General features: G+C 52.8%; 1 protein-coding gene across 3 annotated transcripts in view; it reads right to left on the bottom strand.

Moving 5' to 3' along the window:
* GATAD2B (GATA zinc finger domain containing 2B) overlaps positions 1 to 22153 on the bottom strand; it is a 46213-nt gene that overhangs the window by 1104 nt on the left and 22956 nt on the right. The window contains exons 3-10 of one of the 3 annotated variants that reach the window (XM_056853908.1): positions 14192 to 14321; positions 13122 to 13253; positions 11759 to 11890; positions 8447 to 8617; positions 6539 to 6854; positions 5279 to 5481; positions 3638 to 3748; positions 1274 to 1391 (exon numbers count right to left, since the gene is read on the bottom strand). In XM_056853908.1, coding sequence (XP_056709886.1) covers positions 1274 to 1391; positions 3638 to 3748; positions 5279 to 5481; positions 6539 to 6854; positions 8447 to 8617; positions 11759 to 11890; positions 13122 to 13253; positions 14192 to 14321 — 1313 coding nt within the window. Of the gene's footprint in view, positions 1 to 1273; positions 1392 to 3637; positions 3749 to 5278; positions 5482 to 6538; positions 6855 to 8446; positions 8618 to 11758; positions 11891 to 13121; positions 13254 to 14191; positions 14325 to 22153 lie in introns of all 3 variants that reach the window. The other 2 variants (XM_056853906.1, XM_056853909.1) reach the window with 2 other exon arrangements.

Genomic DNA, 22153 nt, shown 5'->3' with positions numbered 1-22153 from the left:
CACCGCTCTTAACACTACACCATGATGGCTCTCTGCGTCTGGGAGCCTGGGGTGGGGCCATGCAGAGGAAACGGCAGGGCCATGCAGTGGGTGATGAGCTCCATTCTCAGAAACTCAACCCTTTGAGTTCTACAGGACCAAAAATGAGACCCACTGGATTCTCTCCTGCCCCCGGGACCATACAAAGGTCACCGGGAGGCCAGGCCAAAATATTGTCTTGAGGTCCTCCTCCTATGCGGTCCCCAGTGCCACCACTGGATAACATGTCATATTTATATGCGCGAGGCAGAGATATAAATGTATTACAGAGTCCAGCGTGCAAGATTTAATAATGACATCTGTTCATAAACCACACATGCCGGTTCGCGAGACAGGCCGACAGGCTTCCTAGTTGACTCTGTCAGCTGCCTCCCCGACAGTCGAGCATCAGATGGCCACAACCCCGTCTGTCCACTATCCTTCGGCAATATCAACCAATACATTGTGAGCATTCACGGCCCTGTAGGACTGCTTGTCCCCCCAGAACCCCACCTGCTTATCTCTGCCACGTGGCTTGTCCTTAATACTCTTATTGGTTCTCCCCTGCCCCCCACGCTGTGTTGCGTTTGTGCGTCTATATGCTTTTATTATATTGTGAAATATTTTACATATACAATTCAAATGTGGTTTTAACGTTTTAAGTGTTCTAATTCCTTGACGTTTGATGCCTCGGGGGACCCTATTTGGTCGGAAAGGCCGTGCACGAAACTTTTAAATAAATAAAATAAAGGCCTCGCCCATGTTGCCCAAACGTCGGTCAAACGACAAAGAACTGCAACTGAGATGTTCTCAGTGTGTCAAGGCTAAACCATACGAAGATGTGCAAGATCTACTTGGGAACAGGCCCAAAGGTGGCTCTCACTTCAGCAAAATGAGAAGACGAAGAAGAAGAGGAGGAGAAGAGTTGGTTTTTATATGCCGACTTTCTCTACCACTTTAGGAAGCATCAAACCAGCTTTCAATCACCTTCCTTTCCCCTCCCCACAACAGACACCCTGCGAGGTGGGTGGGGCTGAGAGAATGTGACTTGCCCAAGGTCACCCAGCCGGCTTCGTGTAGAGGAGTGGGGAAACCAACCTGGTTCACGAGATTAGAATCCGCTGATTATGTGGAGGAGTGGGGGAATCAAATCCGGTTCTCCAGATTAGAGTCCACCGCTCCAAACCACCTCTCTTAACCAGTACACCACGCTGGCACTTCCGGGAGCGCCACCCCCCCAAACCTGGCACATTACCTGGCATGCCGAGGAGGCCACCTGCGACGGAGAGCTGCGGGGCCTGGGCAAAGTTGGACAGCATGGACCGGGCCGAGGTGGGGATTCCGCGCTGCATAGTGCTCTGGGGTTGCGGCGCCTGTGGGAGGAAGCAGACAGGGGAGCAGAGAATTGAGCGGCGAGCGGGCACTGCATATTTCTTGCGGTGGCAAAGACCACCGCTGATTGCTGTTCAAGGGTCCGGAGCCCTGATTCTCTGCCAGCAGGAGCCTCTGGAGAGGATCCCTGGCCTTCCATGGCCAATGTCTGTCCTAGAATACCCATCTCCCTAGCCCACATTTTTTTAGCATGTTCACAAAATAATACTGCACGAAATAAATATATCACTCCCTGGATGAATCAGCGACAGGCACTTTCTGAGAAGCGGATACTGCGTTATCTGCTGTCAAGTAGATTGGTCCATTGAATGAGAGATGCGGCAACTTTTCCCTTTGTAGTGTCAAGGAAAAATTATATTTCATTTCCCCCTTTTTGAAAGCAATAAATGGTTGATGGATAGCCAATGGCTATTAAATCTAGGCAAAGGAATCCCCTTCCACACACCCACTGGGAGCTCCGTCCCCAAGTGGCATGGTGCAGAGAACCGCTTGCAACTCAAATCCAGAGAGAAGAGGCTCTCCAGACCTAGTGGCAAACCGTAACGGCTAAAGAAGTTCACCCAAACTTCCTGCTTTTTTTGTTTGTTTGCAGTCAAGTCGCAGCCTATTCATTCATTCATTCATTCATTCATTCATTCATTCATTCATAGATTTCTAGCCCGCCCTCCCTGGCAAAGCCCAGGCTCGGGGCGGGTTACAACACTTAAAAATTTACACCAATAATATTAAAACTTAAATGGTAAAACCCAATTAAAATTCAGCAAAGTCCCAAGATGGCACTTTTAATATTATATCACATCGGCCAAGCAAAACAGGCAGGCACCACCCCCCAGATAGAACCGGCAAAACACATAAGGTGGGGGGGTAGGGAGGCCAACAATTATAATATCTGCGGCTGCCCTCAACGATAGGCCTGGCGGAAAAGCTCTGTCTTGCAGGCCCTGCGAAACTCCTTAAGGTCGCACGAACACATGAAGCTGCCTTCTACTGGTTCAGACCCTTGGTCCATCAAAGTCAGTATTGTCTACTCAGACCGGCAGCGGCTCTCCAGGGTCTCAGGCAGGGGTCTTTCACATTACCTGCTTGCCTAGACCAGTTAACTGGAGATGCCAGGGATTGAGCCTGGGACCTTCTGCGTGCCAAGCAGATGCTCTACCACCGAGCCACAGCCCCTCCCTGCAGGGCCCTGATGTTATCAGGCAGAGCATTCCACCGGGCCAAAGATGAGCAGAGGCGGTTTGCCGTTGCCCGCCTCTGCACAGCGACCCTGGACTTCCTTGGTGGTCTCCCATCCAAGTGCTAACTAGGGCTAACCCTGCTTCCGAGATCTGATAAGACTGGGCTAGCCCGGGGCATGGAGTTGAGTACAATAGTCATGTATTTAGACTAAGGAGATTTATCACCTTGGATCAGAGATGAGCTGTATTATTGTAATGGTGATATCCAATAATTTTAATATGGCTGGAACGACGTCAACTGTTGCTGGTCTTTGACCGTAAATAAACCTGATTTGATTTGAGAAAAGCCCTGCTGGATCAGACCCAGGCCCATCAAGTCCAGCAGTCTGTCCACACAGTGGCCAACCAGGTAAATTGGGCTCCAGCTGACATAGCTGCATTTTCACAGAAGGACGGAACGTGGCCTCGGGCACAAATGTCCACTGACTTTTCTAACAGAGCGGTTCCTCAGTGGAGCAGGCTTCCTCGGGAGGTGGTAAGTGCTCCTTCCCTGGAGGTTTTTAAGCAGAGGCTAGATGGCAATTCTGATTCTATGACCGTAGCCAGTTCATGAGAGGGAGGGCATCTTGGCCATCTAGGCAGGGACCCCTGCAGGGGGTTGGACTAGATGACTCTGGTGGTCCCTTCCAATTCTATGATTCTATGACTGAGAGCCACCAGGTTTCTAGACCTTGTGGCCAGGGAGATGCAGAAGCATGCAGAAAAAGTCAAAAGGCTGGCCGAGTAAGATTGCCCACTGACTGTCAGACGGCTCGGTGCCACGCACATCTCTCAGCCTCTGCCCAGGACTAGCAAAACCATCATTATACCAACTACTAAAAAGTATGGAGTATGCAAATACCCTCAAATGTACATAATATGCAAAATTCCGATTGCCCGGGTGCAGAATTTTGGCCTCGCTGGGCGTGAGGCTGTAGGAGGGGGTCGGGGCCAAGCGCGGGCAGCCGAGAGGGGTGGTGGTGCACAGTTTTTTGGGGGGGGCTGCCTACCTGGCGGAGCGTGTGGTGTCGCATGATACTCTCCTGTTTGCTGACGCTGGACACGGTAGGAGCAGCGGAGGGCGACAGGGCCGCCTGCTGCTGTAACCGCTGCTCTATCTCCTGTAAAAGGAAAAGGAAAAATCAAACCGGCTTACAATCACCTTCCCTTCCCCTCCCCACCACAGACACCCTGTGAGATTGGTGGGGCTGAGAGAGCTCTGAGAGAGCCGTGACTAGCCCAAGATCACCCAGTTGGCTTCACGTGGAGGAGTGGGGAAACCAACCTGGTTCACCAGATTAGCATCCGCTGCCATGTGGAGGAGTGGGGAATCAACCCTGGTTTTCCAGATTAGAGTCCACTGCTCCAAACCACCGCTCTTACCCACTGCACCAGCGGGTCCCGAGTTAGACGGCACAGCCGCACAGGCCCGCACACAAAACAAGCACCTGGCAGAGTCCGCCCGCCCACAGCTCTAAAGGCTCTTTTACCACCTCGCGGCCAGCCCTGAACCGTCGCCCGCAAAGCCTGGCTGTTTTTGCCCCGTTTCCTCCTCAGCTGGTGGTCTGAAGGCTGTCGACAATGAATTCTCTAGCCGACCCCCACAAAACTACAACTTCCAGGGTTCTTTGTTGGGAAGGGAAGGAAGCACTGTGGAAGGTCCACAACTGGTTCAGCGCAGATGCATCACAGGAAACAGAAGAGGGACCTGGGTGTAGGACTTCGGGGAGGTGGGACTTCCCTGTCCAAGCTCAGTTCAACCACCCGCCTCCCTCCCTAGGGTTGCCAGGTGCCTGCTGGAAGTGGGGGCTCCTCCCTCCCCCAGTAAGCCCCTTCCTTCCACCACTCTGCTGGGTGGTGGGAGAAAAATAAAGGGAGCAACACGCCACCTCCCGATGTGCGAATGACTGGATATGACCTCAGTGTGCCACTGGGGATGCTCTACCATTCAGGCAAAACTCTATGGTTAAACCCGGCAACGTGCTGACATCATAAGAACATAAGAAAGGCCATGCTGGATCAGACTAAGGCCCATCAAGTCCAGCAGTCTGTTCACACACCAGCCAACCAGGTGCCTCTAGGAAGCCCACAAACAAGACGACTGCAGCAGCATTGTCCTGCCTGTGTTCCACAGCACCTAATATATTAGGCCTGCTCCTCTTATACTAGAATAGGTACGCATCATGATTAGTATCCATTTGTACTAGTAGCCATGGATAGCCCTCTCCTCCATGAACATGCCCACTCCCCTCTTAAAGCCTCCCAAGTTGGCAGCCATCACCACATCCTGGGGCAGGGAGTTCCACAATTTAACTATGTGTCGTGTGAAGAAATACTTCTTTGTATCTGTTTTGAATCTCCCACCCTTCAGCTTCAGCAGTTGACCCTGCGTTCTGGTATTGAGAGGGGGAAAAGCTTCTCCCTGTCCACTTCTCTCCCCACCAAGCATAATTTTATAGACCTCTATCATGTCTCCCCTTCGCCACCTTCTTTCCAAGCTAAACAGCCCTAAACATCATTTCCAGTCGCTCCGGAAGTGACATCAGCGTATCGCTGGCGAGTTCCTGCCCCCTCTTCAGTTTCCCACCCATTGCCAGTTTCGTGCCAGCAACCCTACTCCCTCCGCCTCCAGCCCCAGGCGGGAAACTCGCCTGCTCCTGCTGCAGCGCTTTGACGAAGGCGTTCTTCAGCCGGTTGGTGTGCTCGGCCTTGAGCGCCTTCTTCTGATTGGAGGTCATGCACTGTTCGCATAGGATCTTGCCGTTCTTCTCCTGCTTCCAGTGCGGGGTGAAGTCCGTGCGGCACTGGGCGCAGACAAAGGGCTCCACTCGCAGGAGGGAGGCGCAGCCTTTGCCTGGAGGGGGCGTCCCAGAAAAAGAGCAGGGAAGGAGGGGAGGGAAAGAGAGTCATCAGAAAGGTCGTCTCGCAGTCGTCTTGGAGGAGTGGGAATGAGATACTTGGTAGATGGGGGGAGGAACTCCATTGCGCTGTCCCCTTTCCATGGTTAGATTAGACAGCTTTAAGGGACCTGCAGGGTCATCTAGTCCAACCCCCCTGCACAATGCAGGAAGTTAACAACTGCCTCCCTGCCACACCCTCAGTGACCCCCTGCTCCCTGCCCAGAAGATGGTAAAATATCCCTCCGGGATCCCTGGTCAATCTGGCCTGGAGGGAAATGGCTTCCTGACCCCAAAGTGGAGATAGGCATTTCCCTGGGCATGTAAGGAAGGGACACGAGAGCCAACCCTGACACAGTTGTAAGAATCAGAGAAAGAAGAATCGAATCAGAAGAATCAGAAGAATAAGAGATGGTTTTTATATGCTGACTTTTTCTAACACTTAAGGAAGAATCAAACCGTTTTACAATCACCTTCCCTTCCCCTCCCAACAGTCACCTTGTGAGGCAAGTGGGACTGAGAGAGCTCTAAGAGAGCTGTGACTAGCCCAAGGTCACCCAGCTGGCTTCATGTGGAGGAGTGGAGAAACCATCCCAGTTCACCAGATTAAGTGTCCGTCGCTCATGTGGAGGAGGGGGGAATCAAACCCAGTTCACCAGATTAGCCTCCGCCACTCATGTGGAGGAGTGGGGAATCAAACCCAGTTCTCCAGATCAGAGTCCACCGCTCCAAACCACCGCTCTTAACCACTACATCTAGAAATGGGACATGAAATTTGTCATAATGACTTGAGAATTTAATGCTACTGGACATGATTCGTCCAGTAAATAAAATTAATAATTTCTTTGGATTCTGCAAACAGAATGAATATATCATCAATATAATGTTTATAGAATGAAACCTTTGTGACCCCCCCCGACTCTCCTGCTCCCCCCATTTCTCGCTCGCTTGCCTCCGCCCCGCCCAGCCCAACCGCGCCGCCTGCGCCCAGCTGCCCACGGGGGGGAGCTTCACCTTGGCTGTCGATGACGCTCTGCACCACCTCCTCCAGCCCCACCATGTAGATGAACTCGCTGTTGGCCGCGCTGGGCAGGAAGTGGAGCAGAGGGGCGGGCGGCTTCGGGGGCGGGATCTCCAGGAGGGTCTTCTCCAGCTGCTTGCGCAGGGCGAGCTTGGCGGCGGCCTGGGAGTTGGCGGCATCGTTGAGGGCGCTGGGGCTGGGCAGAGGCGACGAGACCCGGTTCACTGTGCCTGGCTGGATGTGGGAGGCGAGGTTCATGTAGATGGCCGAGGATGTGGTGCGCTGGCAGGGGACGGCCGAGCTGGACTGCTGAGGGGGGAGATGGGGCGAAAATCGAGGGTGAGTTACGGGGTGTCCTGATCAAGGTGGCTTCTCCCACACCGCTCCCAACACGGAATAGCACCTGCTACCCAAAGGCTCTGTGTATACCTTACCCAGGGCGCCTTACCCTGCCCGTCCTTCTGTGTGTGGGGGGGGGAAGCTGGCTCAGTGGTAGAGCATCTGCCTGGCAGGCAGAAGGTCCCAGGTTCAATCCCCGGCATCTCCAGTTAAAGGGACTAGGCAAGTAGGTGATATGAAAGACCCTGCCTGAGAGCCATGGAGAGGGGCTGTGACTCAGTGGTAGATAATCTGCTTGGCAGGCAGAAGGTCCCAGGTTCAATCCCCGGCATCTCCAGTTAAACGGACTAGGCAGCTAGGTGATGTGAAAGACCTCTGCCTGAGACCCTGGAGAGCCGCTGGGTAGACAATACTGACTTTGATGGACCAAGGGTCTGATACTGTAGAAGGCAGCTTCATGTGTTCACAAGCAAAGGTGGCCCCCAGCCAAAGATACTACAGGTCAGATCTTGCACGCCATGTCTGGGGAGCCGGGAACAAGCTGCTCCTTCCGCTGGGAAGAGGGCAAGGATGGTTCTTTCTGAGCCCAGTCCATGGGGTGAGGAGTGGAGTCGCACAGCAGCGAGCGGGGGTGTGGGGGTGTGTGCGCTGGGGGCTGGGCCAGCCATCAGCTGGGTAGTTCCCAGATGACCGTCGGGTTCCAACAACCTCCAGGGCAGCACCGAGTCTGATGCAGTGGTGCTGACCCAGAAGAGTTCCTCAAGCCCCACCCCACCACCCACAGAAGGATCTCCTGACGGGGCCACGCTTCGGCTTAGAACCTCGCACTTTTTTGGCCCTCTGATAGAAGAAGGGTTGGTTTTTATATGCTGACTTTCGCTAGCTTTTAAGGAGAATCAAACTGGCCTACAATCTTCTTCCCTTCCCCTCCCCGCAACAGACACCCTGTGAGGTAGGTGAGGCTGAGAGAGTTCGGAGAGAACTGCGTCTAGCCCAAGGTCACGCAGTTGGCTTCATGTGTAGGAGTGGGGAAACCAACCCGGTTCACCAGATTAGCCTCCGCCGCTCATGTAGAAGAGTGGGGAATCAAACCTGGTTCTCCAGATTAGCGTCCACCCCTCATGCTGAGGAGTGGGGAATCAAACCCGGTTCTCCAGATTATTAGCCACCCCTCATGCGGAGGGGTAGGGAATCAAACCCGGTTCGCCAGATGAGAGTCCACCGCTCCAATCCACCACTCTTAACCACCACACTACGCTGGAGAACGATGTCAGCCGCTTTGGTTCCCCAACAGGCAGAAAGGTATGTTGTAAATGAAGCAAATGAAATGAAATGAAGTTTCGATAACTTCTTCGATCTGGCACCGGGTGGAGCTTTGTCAGGAGCTGCCTTCCCTCTCTCCCCCACCCCCACTGGACAAAGACCACCCAACGTCTTGTCACAAAACGAAAGCTCCAAGAGCCACCTGTGTAAGGACGAGGAGGGTCATCATTCCGCTCCCAGAGGGGCCGAGCCACTCCTTGCCGCCCAACGCGCAACCTTCCCCGGGTCCCGCCACTCACCGGCTGGTAGCTGATGGCTGGACTCATGCTCGGAGTGGTGGTGCGGATAAGGCCTGGTTTCGGGGGGACACGCTGCCCTTGGAGCTGGGCGGGGTTCGGAGCAATGACACGCTGAGACATAAGCATGTGGGGGAGGGCCGTGTTGGCGGCCGACCGGATGACGCTGTGACCCTGCCCGAGGAGAGAGAGAAGGGGGAAAGGGGATGCGCGTTTTAGGTGGGAGCATTCAGCTAAGGAACGTGAACCCTCCCCACCTTCAAAGCGTAACAACAAATTAGACAAAGACACAATCAGCCCTGACCTGGATGGCTAGCCTGATCTCATCACGGTCATTTATGCATGGATATTTGGACTCACGTTCACCCCGTCTGACTCAGTTGATCCTTGGAGTTCTGCACGAGTTTTCCATCCATTAGAGATGACCTCGCTGCCAGCCCTCGCAAAGTCCAGGTCTTCCCGTTCCTCTGTTAATCTGACTCTCCCCCTTCCCTGAGCTCAACCTGGCTGAAATCTCCGGGCAGAACGCAAAGCAGGGAAAACAGAAGCTGGCTTTCTCTCACAGCCAATCACAAAGCAGCGTGTAAAGAGGAGGGGATTCAAATGCTTCATGCCCTTAATGCCCTGCTTGTGGGCTTCCTGGTAGTATCTGGCTGGCCGCTGTGGGAAACAGGAAGCTGGACTAGATGGACCTCTGGTCTGGTCCAGACGGCCTCTTCTGACACTATTCCAAAAGCCAAACACAGGTAGAACATTAGACCGTGAAACAAAATGGTGTGACTGAGAAGACTGAGAGGTGATACGATAACCATCTTCAAGTATTTGAAGAGCTGTCATATAGAGGAGGGTGCCAAGTTGTTTTCTGTTGCCCCAGAAAGTTGGACCAGAACCAATGGGTTGAAATTAAATCAAAAGAGTTTCTGTCTGGACATTAGGAAGAATTTTCTAACAGTTAGAGTGGTTCCTCAGTGGAACAGGCTTCCTCGGGAGGTGGTGAGCTCTCCTTCCAGGGAGGTTTTTAAGCAGAGGCTAGATGGCCATCTGTCAGCAATGCTGATTCTATGATCTTAGGCAGATGATGAGAGGGAGGGCATCTTGGCCATCTTCTGGGCATGGAGTAGGGGGTCACTAGGGGTGTGGGGGGGAGGTAGTTGTGAATTTCCTGCATTGTGCAGGGAACTGGACTAGATGACCCTGGTGGTCCCTTCCAACTCTATGATTCTATGACTGTGTTAGAGCTGCCCTGAACTGCTTCAGGCCACACCCTGCCAGTGGTCCACCCGCCTGCCAAACCCCCGAGTTACGCCAAGTCCATGCGCAAAATCCATAACGGCCTTCCCAAAAGGAAGTTATCCTGGGCTCTCGTTTCCCAGCTTCTGGATCCTGCCTCGCAATGGCAGCCGAGCCTGCCGAACAGCCAGCCATGCAAACCTGAAGGCGTGTCTTCGTCATAAGGACTGAGGCTCCCATCAAAGGCTCTCGGCTGCCAAGATGTCTCCTGGCACGGATCCAGACCCGGGGTAGCCGCACCCTCCCATCCCCCGACAGGGAGCCTGCGCGTCGTAAAAAAGGTCAATGCGATGCTAATGCATTTTCTGGGAACCGGTGCGACGATGCTGAGAAAAAGGAGGGGGGGGGTTCTTGGAAAGAGCTGGCCAGCCCTATGAGGGGAAAACGCACCCGCCCATTCTCGAGCACAACGGAAAGGTCTCCGTGTGGCAGGAACAGAAGAGGGCTTCCTCCATTCGTTCGAAGTTATTTCCCGCGACAGACCACGCACTGAAGAGGACCAGGGAGACGCAAAGGGTCTCCAGATGCTGCCCCTTCCAGCATCGGCAAGATGCCGACACAGGGGCCATGCGGGGCTCTAGCCTACTATACTGTCTACTAAAGAATGTAATCTTAACTGCTTCTGTTTTCCTGGCTTATCGCTGCCAACTTAAATGAAAATAAAGAAACCCATAATTAGTCGCAGACAAGTCCGAACAGGCTTGCTATGGAGACAACCCTGGAATGATTTATTTTTGAATGGCTCTCCTGTCCTTTGTGAGTGTGCGCATGCTGGCCACGCACAGAGTGAACCCTGCCTTGTCCGCAAAGTGAAAGCGAAGAACCAATCGATGCAAGGGAAATAATATAATAAGTTCTGTAAACCTAACGCGTTTTGCGTAAGCTTCTTCAGGGTGATCTTTTTCTACTTCTGCTTGCATGGGATGCTGAAATAGAAAAAGGTCCCCCTGAAGGGGCTGTTTAGCCTGGAAAGAAGGCGGTTAAGGGGAGACATGACAGAGGTCTATAAAATTATGCATGGTGTGGAGAGAGTGGACAGGGAAAAGCTTTTCTCCCTCTCTCGTAATACTAGAACGCGGGGTTATCTGCTGAAGCTGGAGGGTGAGAGATTCAAAACAGATAAAAGGAAGTATTTCTTCACACAACACATAGTTAAATTGTGGAACTCCCTGCTCCAGGATGTGGGGATGGCTGCCAACTTGGAAGGCTTTCAGAGGGGAGTGGACATGTTCCTGGAGGAGAGGGCTATTTGTGGCTACTAGTACAAATGGATACCAGTCATGATGCATACCAATTCTCGCTAGTATCAGAGGAGCATGCCTAATATATTAGGTGCTGTAGAACACAGGCAGGACAATGCTGCTGCAGTCATCTTGCTTGTGGGCTTCCTAGAGGCCCCTGGTTGGCCACTGTGTGAACAGACTGCTGGACTTGATGGGCCTTGGTCTGACCCAGCAGGGCTGTTCTTATGTTCTTATCCCCCTGAAGAAGCTTACGCGAAATGCGTTGGGGGTTACAGAACTTATTAAAACGTCATTTCCCTTGCACCAATTGGTTCTTCGCTTTCGTTTTGTTTTTGTTTGCTTCCTTGTCTGCAAAGGACACATATGCACACAAGGAGAAAGTAAGTGAAAGTCAAATTAATGAAGGGCACCACAGCATAATTCTGTTTTAAGGCAGGCCAATTACGTTTTGGTGGGAGAATATGAAACCCAGACAAGACGAAAGCGAGATAATCCAATTCCTTCAGCCACATGAGATGAGGCAAATATGACCCTGGGCAAAATTTTAGAACCTTGCAAAAAGATCGTCTGCTTCTGGAACACGCAGAAGGTGACCTTGCGAGACACCAAACGTTCAACTCAGAAAGAGGAATGGCAGATTTGAACTCCTGTGACCGGGGACTCAGCACTGCTACAGTTAAGCGGCAGACATCTCCCAAGAGACTCCCGATCATCATACTACAGATCCCAGAAAGGAACAGTTCAGGAAGCGAAGCAAAGAACCAACCGTAGTATTCCTTACCTGTAATGTGCGGAGGTTTTGGGGCTCAACCCCCTGAGCTCCAGGCCGGGAGGGAAGTTTGGACAGAGCCTGCTGTCCGACATGGGCAGGAGATGGCTGGACGATAGACGCTGCATTTTGAACGACCGGAGTCTAGCAGAGAACACAGACAGCGAGAAGAGAGAGCAAAGCTGGCGTCATTTTTAATGGGGAGCTTCAGCTTCCCGCACTTTCGATACCGGCGGTACCATTTCTCCCTGGGTCAAAATTGGAGATAAGCGCCCCGTGGCGCAGAGGGGTAAGCTGCAGTACTGCAGTCAAAAATTCTGCTCATGATCTGAGTTCGATCCCGACGGAAGTCGGCTTCAGGCAGCCGGCTCAAGGTTGACTCAGCCTTCCGTCCTTCCGAGTTCGGTCAAATGGGTACCCGGCTTGCTGGGGGTAAAGAGTAGATGACTGGGGAAGGCAAAGGCAAACCACCCCGTAAACATCGTCTGCCTGGTAAATGTTGGGATATGACGTCACCCGATGGATCAGGAATGACCCGGTGCTTTATCTTTACCAAAATTGGAGACTGGCTTCCCTCTGCATTCAAAATGACACACGGGTTCTTTCTCAATGGACCCCCAGAATAACACGAAAGTTACTATACTTAGCAAATGTGGAACAGCCCAGCTAAAATTGGCTCGGTTCAGATGTGGCACCAAGCAGTGGTTGAGAAGAAGAAGAAGAGTTGGTTTTTATATGCCGACTTTCTCTACCACTTAAGGAAGAATCAAACTGGCTCACAATCATCTTCCCTTCCTCTCCCGAAAAAAAGACACCCTGTAAGGTAGGTGGGGCTGAGAGAGTTCTCAGATAACTGTGACTAGCCCAAGGTCACCCAGCCGGCTTCACGTGTAGGAGTGGGGAACAAACCCGGTTCACCAGATTAGTGTCCGCCGCTCATGTGGAGGAGTGGGGAATCGAACCCAGTTCTCCAGATCAGAGTCCACCGCTCCAAACCACCACTCTTAACCACTACACCATGCTGGCACCACGCTGGTTGGGGTGGCGCCAGAATGAAGTTACTGCATCCTGGTGTTCTGCCCTGGCTTAAGTCCGGGCTCAGGGAGGGGGCCGTGTTTGGTGACTGGTGGTGACCTTTTGTGTAGATGGGGACAAATCAGGGAATCCTAGCGGACCCTCCAGGGGGTGATGCCGCAGCTGAGATGTGGGAAGGGGAGATGCGGGTAGGGGAACCAGTGCCGCATGGGGTCTCCCTGTTCCAACACATCTGACAGGAGGGCTCAGATTTGCAGCGCCTCTCATGGCGTAGTCTGGGGATTGTCGAGAGTCGGGAGACCGGCCCACCACTCCGAGGGACCCCTGCGCAACACCTCACCTTCTGTACCACATTCTCCTTCTGCAGCTGGCTCTGCCGCAGCTTCTTGAGCAGCACCAGCCGGGCCTCCTCCAGCCGCAACTCGTCCCGGAGCTGCTTGATCAGCTGCTGCCTCTCCTCGACACCTTTGCCCTGGGAAGAGGAGGATGCAGGTTGAGGCGAGAGGCGCCCGTCAGCCGCGGGAGCAGAAGGATGGTGGGCATGGGCAGGATCTCCTGTCTTCTCTGGTCCCTGGCCAGAATGGCCTAGGATGCCAAAACGGCTCAGGGTGCAAGCCGCGACCGCATTTTGCAAAACCATTAATAAGCTTTGGCGCTCCTGTCGGGATCTCACGTGTTATCCGAGTGGCACAGTTTCCACTTTCCCACAGCTGCATGCCCCGGGGAAACATCCAAAGGGCAAAGCTACCCTGTAATCAGTGTTCTAGAGGCACCTGGTTGGCCACTGTGTGAACAGATTGCTGGACTTGATGGGCCTCGGTCTGATCCAGCAGGGCTTTTCTTATGTTCTTATGTCCTTATGTCTAGCAAGCAAGGAATTAGGGGCCTCGATAAAAGCATGTTAAATAGCACCCATCCCCCAAGAATTACAAGTTCCAAGACTCCTTAGAGAAGCCACAACCCTGCGGGCTGCATGTCCAAGTGGAAGAAGAAGAGTTGGCTTTTATATGCCGACTTTCTCTACCACTTAAGGAAGAATCAAACCGGCTTACAATCACCTTCCCTTCCCCTCCCCACAACAGACACCCTGTGAGGTAGGTGGGGCTGAGAGAGCTCTAACAGAGCTGTGACTAGCCCAAGGTCACCCAGCCGGCTTCATGCGGAGGAGTCGGGAAACCAACCCGGTTCACCGGATTAGCATCCGCCGCTCATATGGAGGAGTGGGGAATCGAACCCGGTTCTCCAGATCTGAGTCCACTGCTCCAAACCACCGCTCTTAACCACTAAGCCACGCTGGAGAAACAACTACCTTGCATTCCACCAGAAGAAGCACGCACTTTGAGCTTGCGACGTGCTCTTGCTGCTTGATGGTTCTACGTTCTCAGGCACCAGGGCAGAGAAGCCACTCACCTTGAACATTTCCAGGTTGGCGGCCTTGAGCCTCTCCTCCATCCGGGAACTGGAGCGGGGACTGGAAGCCTCATTATCGGAAAGGACAATGATATCCGGTGAGGGGGTTAGCCGCCCCCTGTCCTGGTCACTGCTGGGGAGGGGGGACAGGGGGGAGGGAGATGGGGAGACAGAAGAAGAAGAGTTGGTTTTTATATTCCGACTTTCTCTACCACTTAAGAGAGAATCAAACCAGCTTACAATCACCTTCCCTTCCCCTCCCCGCAACACACACTCTGCGAGGTAGGTGAGGCTGAGAGTATGACTAGCCCAAGGTCACCCAGCTGGCTTTGCATGTAGAAGTGGCGAAACCAACCCAGTTCACCAGATAAGCCTCCGCTGCTCATGTGGAGGAGCGGGGAATCGAACCCGGATTTTCCAGATCAGAGTCCACCACTCCAAACCACCGTTCTTAACCACTGGCTCCCAAGCAGAGTTTGGCAGCTCTCGTGCACCAAAAAGCGGAGAGAGGCGAAAACACCCCTGTGTGGAAATCCAAGCGAGGCTCAACCTCACCCTAAGCCAGGGTGGTGTTAAGAGTATCAAACTAGGAGCTGGGAGACCTGGGTTCACATTCTCACTCTGCCACGAGGCTTGCTGGACCAGTTACCGTCTCTGAGCCGAATCTACCTCACAGGGTTGTTGTACAGATAAAAGGAAGGAAGGTGGCATACATGAATACATGAAGCTTCCTTATACTGAATCAGACCCTCGGTCCATCAAAGTCAGTATTGTCTACTCAGACCGGCAGCGGCTCTCCGGGGTCTCAGGCAGGGGTCTTTCACATCACCTACTTGCCTGGTCCCTTTAACTGGAGTTGCCGGGGATTGAACCTGAGACCTTCTGCATGCCAAGCAGATGCTCTAGCTCTGAGCCACAGCCCCTCCCCTTAAACAACGTATACTACCCATAGGAAGGGTGGGATAAAAACAGTGTGATTGATAGATAGAAACTATGGACCCCAGGGCTTCCCATGTGAACTCGCCGGTCCAGATCTTCACTGGAGACCCTGTTCTGACTGCCCTCTCCCCACTATCCATAGTTAAGTGGGTAGTGATTGAGAGCAGGGCCTTTTCGGTGGAAGCCCCTCTCTGGAGAGATCTGCCCGTTATCCTGCTGATGTAATGTAAGGGCACAATCCGAGGGCCAGGTGGAGATGAAAACAACAGTGAGCCGGCGAGCCCTGCCCCTGAGTCTCAGCCTCTCTCCTATGAGCCACATCGAACAAAAAAACCCCAGGCAAGCGAACAGCAGAACGACCAAAAGCAGCCCCAATTTCAGCTGAGCCCTCGGGTTCTCAGTGTTGGAAAGAAAGCAAAGCGCGGAAACAACGGCTGGCTTGGTCACCCTGGGTGAGGAAGCGTCACCTCCAGGTGACCGGGCTTCACAAAGGCAGAGCCTTCAATTTAGGTCACAAATGACTAGCCAGTACCAGTGGGCTAGTAATACAGTTGTGTGGGCTACTGACTTTGATAGGTTTGTTTGCCAGGCTGGGAAAGCAACGCTAAGGATCTGATTTACAAAGAACCATGCAGAAACCGTCCTGATCTGGGTGGCCCAGGCTAGCTCAATCTCGACAGATTTTGGAAGCCAAGCAGGGTTGGCCCTGGTTGGCGCTTGGATGGGAGACCATTGAGGAAGTCCAGGGTTGCTATGCAGAGGCAGGCGATGGCAAACTGCCTCTGAACGTCTCTTGCTTTGGCCTGGATGGCCCAGGCTAGCCTGATTTCGACATATCTTGGAAGCTAAGCAGGGTCAGCCCTGGTTAGTAGTTGGATGGAAGAACTCCGAGGAAGTCCAGGGTTGCTACACAGAGGCAGGCAATGGCAAACCACCTCTGAATGTCTCTTGCCTTGAAAACCCTAGGGAGGGTTGCCATAAGTTGGCTGCAGGTTGAGGGCATTTTACACTAACACATGCAGAATTTGCACCAAAGTCTCAGAGGAAAACTCTGCAAGTTTCCTTGAGAACTGAGCTCTCTCTAACCAGTAGTCACAGAAGGCAAAGGCACTTTGAGTTCACGTGGCATCTCTTAAAGTTGGGATGCCTGTCTAAATATGAGTGCGAAGTCCCTCGGGAGAGTGCTCTTGCCTCACCAGGATCATGTTTAAAACCAGGCCTCAGTTTCACTTGGAAATACACATTTTGCATTATTATGGAATGCAAACTAGAAGGAAAAGGCACTTTTTAGAAATTCTGTTTTATCAAATTTGGTACAGAGAAGGAGGAGGAGGAAAGAGGAAGAAGGAAGAGGAAGAAGGAAGAGGAAGAAGAAGAAGAGGAAGTAGTAGAGGAAGGAAGGAAGGAAGGAAGGAAGGAAGGAAGGAAGGAAGGAAGGAAGGAAGGAAGGAAGGAAGGAAGGAAGGAAGGAAGGAAGGAAGGAAGGAAGGAAGGAAGGAAGGAAGGAAGGAAGGAAGGAAGGAAGGAAGGAGAGTTGGTTTTTATATGCCGAATTCTCTACCACTTAAGGGAGAATCAAACTGGCTTACAATCACCTTCCCTTCCCCTCCCCACAACAGACACCCTGGGAGGTAGGTGGGGCTGAGAGAGCTCTAAGAGAGCTGTGACTAGCCCAAGGTCACCCAGCTGGCTTCATGTGGAGGAGTGGGGAAACAGACCTGGTTCTCCAGATCAGAAATTCACCACTACACCCCCCACACTCCTAGTGACCTCTGCTCCACACCCAGAAGATGGCCAAAAAACAAAACAAAAAAACCCTCCAGGATTCCTGGCCAATCTGGAGGAAAATTGCTTTCTGACCCCAAAGTGGCGATCGGCATTTCCCTGGGCATTCGGTTGACAGATTTTGTTCAAACTCCGAGCCCTAGGAATTAAATAGACAGACTAACCAGGCACCTAGGGATAATTCCAGGCCCTGCTTAAGGAGCAGTGGCATCCATTGCACATGGAGAAACAAAGGCCACCGCTAAGGAATGTGGCAAAAGGTTTCTCACGAGGCAAGGGATGGCAGAAAGCTCATCAAATCGGAGACCAAAGAGATGTTTTTTTAAAGACAAAATTTTGAGGCAGGCGGGCGGGTACCTGAAGTACACACTCATTGCAACCTCAGGAAGCGTCTCCACTAGAGTACGAGGGAGCTCGAGCACGGACTGAACCACCCAGGAGCGACCTGGAAGTGATCCCTGGACGCCAGAAGCGGCCGCCGCTTCCTGTCACTCGGAGACGGGTGACGTCACCCCCCAGCGGTCTCCGAGCACCACTGCGGGCACTGTGACGTCACACAGAGGGAGGTGGCGACGCAACCAGGGCTTCTTGTGGCAACCGCCCCCGAAACGGCCAAACTCAGCGGTGGCAGGAGAAGAGCTGCGGCCCTCGGATTACAGTCAGCCCATCGAGGGCCAAGCCACATGCAAAGATGAAGTTCTTTGATGGGAACTCCCAACGTACCTTTGGGCCCTGAAATGCAACTGGAGGCGTGGCTTAGGGGAGGGGCCTGGGGCTCAGTGGTAGAGCATCTCCTTGGCCTGCAGAAGGTGCCCGGTTCAATCCCCGGCATCTCCAGTCGAAAGGACCAGGCTGTAGGTGACGTGAAAGACCTCCGCCTGAGACCCTGGAGAGCTGCTGCCCGCCTGAGTAGACAATTCCCCCTCCATCTGAACCCCCAATATGCTCTGATGGTTATCATTTTTTTTAGACATCACTTTCCAACTACACAGGGTCTCAAGGAGAAGAACAACAAAACAAATTAGGAGGGCTAGTCCAAACAACACTTAAGGAATTTGAAACTGCCCACGTGAAAAGTCCACACAGAGGACTACACTTACTTCAGAGGACAGTGATCCTGGAGGGGATTTTTTTGTGTGTGTGTGTGGCCATCATCAGGGCATGGAGTAGGGGTCACTGGGGGTTTGGGGGGGGAAGTAGCTGTGAATTTCTTGCATTGTGCAGGGGGTTGGACTAGATGACCCTGGTGGTCCCTTCAGACTCTATGATTCTATGACAGGAGGATGGTATCACTTTACTCTGTTCTGGTTAGACCTCACCTAGAGTAATGTGTTCAGTTTCGAGCACCGTAGTTTAAGAAGGATGTAGACAAGATGGAACGTGTCCAGAGGAGGGCAGCAAAGATGGTGGGGGGTCTGGAGACCAAGTCCTATGAGGAAAGGTTGAAGGAGCTGGGTATGTTTAGCCTGGAGAGGAGAAGACTGAGAGGGGATATGATCACCATCTTCAAGTACTTGAAGGGCTGTCATATAGAGGATGGCCCTTTCTTGCAGGTCCAGATTGGCCAGGGATCCTGGAGGGTTTTTATTTTTTGCCATCTTCTGGGCGTGGGTCACTGGGTGTGTGTGGGGGAGAGGTAGTTGTGAATTTCCTGCATTGCGCATTGGGTTGGACTAGATGACCCTGGTGGTCCCTTCCAACTCTATGATTCTATGACAGGAGGACGACGTGCAAAAAAACGAGGGATTGTGTTTGTGCGTAATCCTCTTTCTCTGTTCCCTTTCTGCCACAAAGCACTTCAGCATTTCCTAAAACTCTGGCCTGGCTCCCCCACCCCCTGACTTCAGCCATCTTTTCTGCCTAAGCTTACAAGTCCGCCTGATCATGACAGAGCATCCAGAGACGCTTCTAGCAGCCGACGGAGGAACAGCCCCCATAAAACGAGGCTGACTCTTCCTCCTATGCGCTCTCCTTTGACAAGGAGCACAGATTTGTCAGGGTGTGCCTGCATGCGGCTGTCATCTGCTCTCCTCGCCGCAGATGGCTTTTGTTAGTTTGGGGTCCAGGAGGGGGAGGTTTAATGCTAAGCTCGATCACCTTGGAAGGAAATATCATTCCGAAAGGAGCTCCAAAAACGCGGCACTCGTTTGCAGAATCCCTTCGTTCTTTGCCCTCTTTAAACCCCTTGCCCTCCACGTCAGATCAGCCCTACTGGATCAGATCAGCTGTCCATCTAGTCCAGCATCCCATCTCACACACTGGCCAACCAGTTACACTGGAGGTGCAACAACAGGGCACAGAGGCCGAGGCCTTCCAAAGAACATTAAAAAGCCCTGCTGGATCAGACCAGTGGTCCACCTTGTCCAACAACCTGTCTCATGCAGTGGCCAACCAGTTCCTCTGGAGGTCCAACAACAGGGATATAGAGGACGAGGCCTTCATAAGAGGAGCCCTGCTGGATCAGACCAGTGGTCCATCTCATCCAGCATTCTGTCTCACACAGCGGCCAACCAGTTCCTCTGGAGGTCCAACAACAGGGCACAAAGGCCGAAGCCTTCATAAGAACATCAGAAGAGCCCTGCTGGATCAGACCAGTGCTCCATCTAGTTCAGCGTCCTGTCTCACACAGTGTCCAGCCAGTTACGCTGGAGGTCCAGCAACAGGATGCAGAGGCCAAGGCCTTCATTAGAACATTAGAAGAGCCCTGCTGGATTAGACCAGCATCCTATCTAGTCCAGCGTCCTGTCTGACACAGCGGTCAACCAGTTCCTTTGGAGGTCCCAGAAAGTCCCAGGTTCAATCCCCGGCATATCCAGCTAAAAGGATAAAAGGTTATGGGTGATGTGAAAGACCCCTACATGAGACCCCGCAGAGCTGCTACCAGTCTGAGCAGGGGTTATGGCAGAGCGGCAGAGCATCCACTTGGCATGCAGAAGGTCCCAGGTTCAATCCTCGCCATCTCTAGTTAAAAGGATCAGGTTGTAAGTGATGTGAAAGACCTCAGCCTGAGACCCTGGACAGCCGCTGCCAGCGTGAGTTGACAATACTGTCACAGAATCATAGAATCGTAGAGTTGGAAGGGGCCACCAGGGTCATCTAGTCCAACCCCCTACACAATGCAGGAAATTCACAACTACCTCCCCACCCCACATACCGAGTGACACCTATTCCATGCCCAGGAGATGGCAAAAAACAAAACAAAACCCTCCAGGATCCCTGACCAATCTGGCCTGGAGGAAAATTGCTTCCTGGCCCTAAAGTGGTGATCGGCATTACTCTGGGAATGTAAGAAAGGGCCACGAGAGCCGAACACTGACTACCTCCCTTCCTGCCCTCCCTGTCATAATCTGCCTAAGGTCATAGAATCACCACTGTTGACAGATGCCGTAGAGCCTCTGCTTAAAGGCATCCAAAAAAGGTCCACCACCTCCAGAGTAAGCCTGTTCCATTGAGGAACCGCTCCAATTGTCAGAAACTTCTTCCTAATGTTTAGCCGGAAACTCTTTCGATTTAACTTCAACCCGTTGGTTCTGGTCCGACCTTCTGGGGCAACAGAACACACTGGACCAGCATGATGGGATGGACCAGCGCTCTGAGTCGGCGTAAGGCAGCTTAGCATATGTGAGCCACGTTAAGAGGTCAGCCATTTTGCTTGGGGTATGACCAGTTACTGGGCTGCAAAGTGATCCTGCCCACCGACGCTGGCCCTTTGTTCCCTCTGACCAGGAAGAATGACAAGGGCTTTGCTTGGGGAATGGGAGCATTCACTGCGCATGACCCCTGCAAGGTTCCCGAGCGTTGCTTGCTGGTTCTGACACATCAATGTGACTCCCACCATCCAAAGAATGAACGGTAAAGCTGCCTTATACTGACTCAGACCCTTGGTCCATCAAAGTCGGTATTGTCTACTCAGACAGGCAGCGGCTCTCCAGGGTCTCAGGCAGAGGTTTTTCACATCACCTACTTGCCTAGTCCCTTTCACTGGAGATGCCGGGGATTGAACCAGGGACCTTCTGCATGCCAAGCAGAGGCTCTACCACTCAGCCACGGCCCCTCCCCATGGCTCTCCAGGGTCTCAGGCAGGGGTCTTTCACATCACCTACTTGCCTAGTCCCTTTAACTGGCGATGCGAGGGACTGAACCTGGGATCTTCCGCATGCCAAGCAGATGCTCTACCACTGAGCCACAGCCCCTCCCCATGGCTCTCCAGGGTCTCAGGCAGGGGTCTTTCACATCACCTCCTTGCCTAGTCCCTTTAACTGGAGATGCCGGGGACTGAACCTGGGATCTTCTGCATGCCAAGTAGATGCTCTACCACCAAGCCACAGCCACTGTAAGATTCTTCTGTTCCAGCAGGAGGGAACGGAGGCTGACCGGAGGCGGCGGGGCAGATGGCCCCACCAGCCAAAGGGAGTGCCGGCCAAGACGGTTCTGCATTAGAGAGGCTGCTCTCCCGCCCACGGTCGGCATCTTGTCTCCCTGCCACCCATGACTGCACCAGTGAGTCAGGGTTTTGCCGCTCGAGCCAGCACCCGCGTCGACTGCTGGGCGCTGGTTGACACCCGCTTGTGCCTACGCACTGCCAACACGCCACCTGAACAATAGGGCTGCACATACTCCCTGGCCCCACGGTGGTCTTCCAGTGCCAACTGGCAAAGGGCTGAGAACACAAAGAGCCCTTCCCCACCTCTACGCCCAACCATCAGCTGAGCCAACAAGACTATTTATTCTACGGCTGAACCGTATCTTCAACCTTTTGGGTTTTCCAGGACAAAAAAATCACGAAATCACACAAGGTTGGAAGAGATCACAAGGGCCATCCAGTCAAACCCCCTGCCATGCAGGATCCCACAATCAAAGCGCTCCTGACAGTTGGACATCCAACCTCTGCTTAAAGACCTCCAAAGATGGGGACTCCACACACACACCCAAGGCAGTGCATTCCACCATCGAACCGCCCTCACCGTCAGAAAGTCCTTCCTAATGTTTAGGTGGAATCGCTTTTCTCTTAGTTTAAATCCATTACTCCGTGTCCTAGTTTCTGGAGCAACATAGAACAAGCTAGTTCCCTCATCAACAAGACATCCCTTCAAATATTTAAACATGGCTATCATGTCACCCCTTAACCTTCTCTTCTCCAGACTAAACAAACACAACTCCTTAAGTCTCTCCTCATAGGGCATGGATTCCAGACCTTTGACCATTCTGGTCACTCTCCTCTGGACACGCTCCAACTTG

Source organism: Euleptes europaea, chromosome 7, assembly GCF_029931775.1.
Source record: "Euleptes europaea isolate rEulEur1 chromosome 7, rEulEur1.hap1, whole genome shotgun sequence".
Lineage (NCBI taxonomy): Eukaryota > Metazoa > Chordata > Lepidosauria > Squamata > Sphaerodactylidae > Euleptes > Euleptes europaea.
Note: the sequence above shows the minus strand (reverse complement) of the source record. Positions and strands in the feature narration are given on the sequence as shown.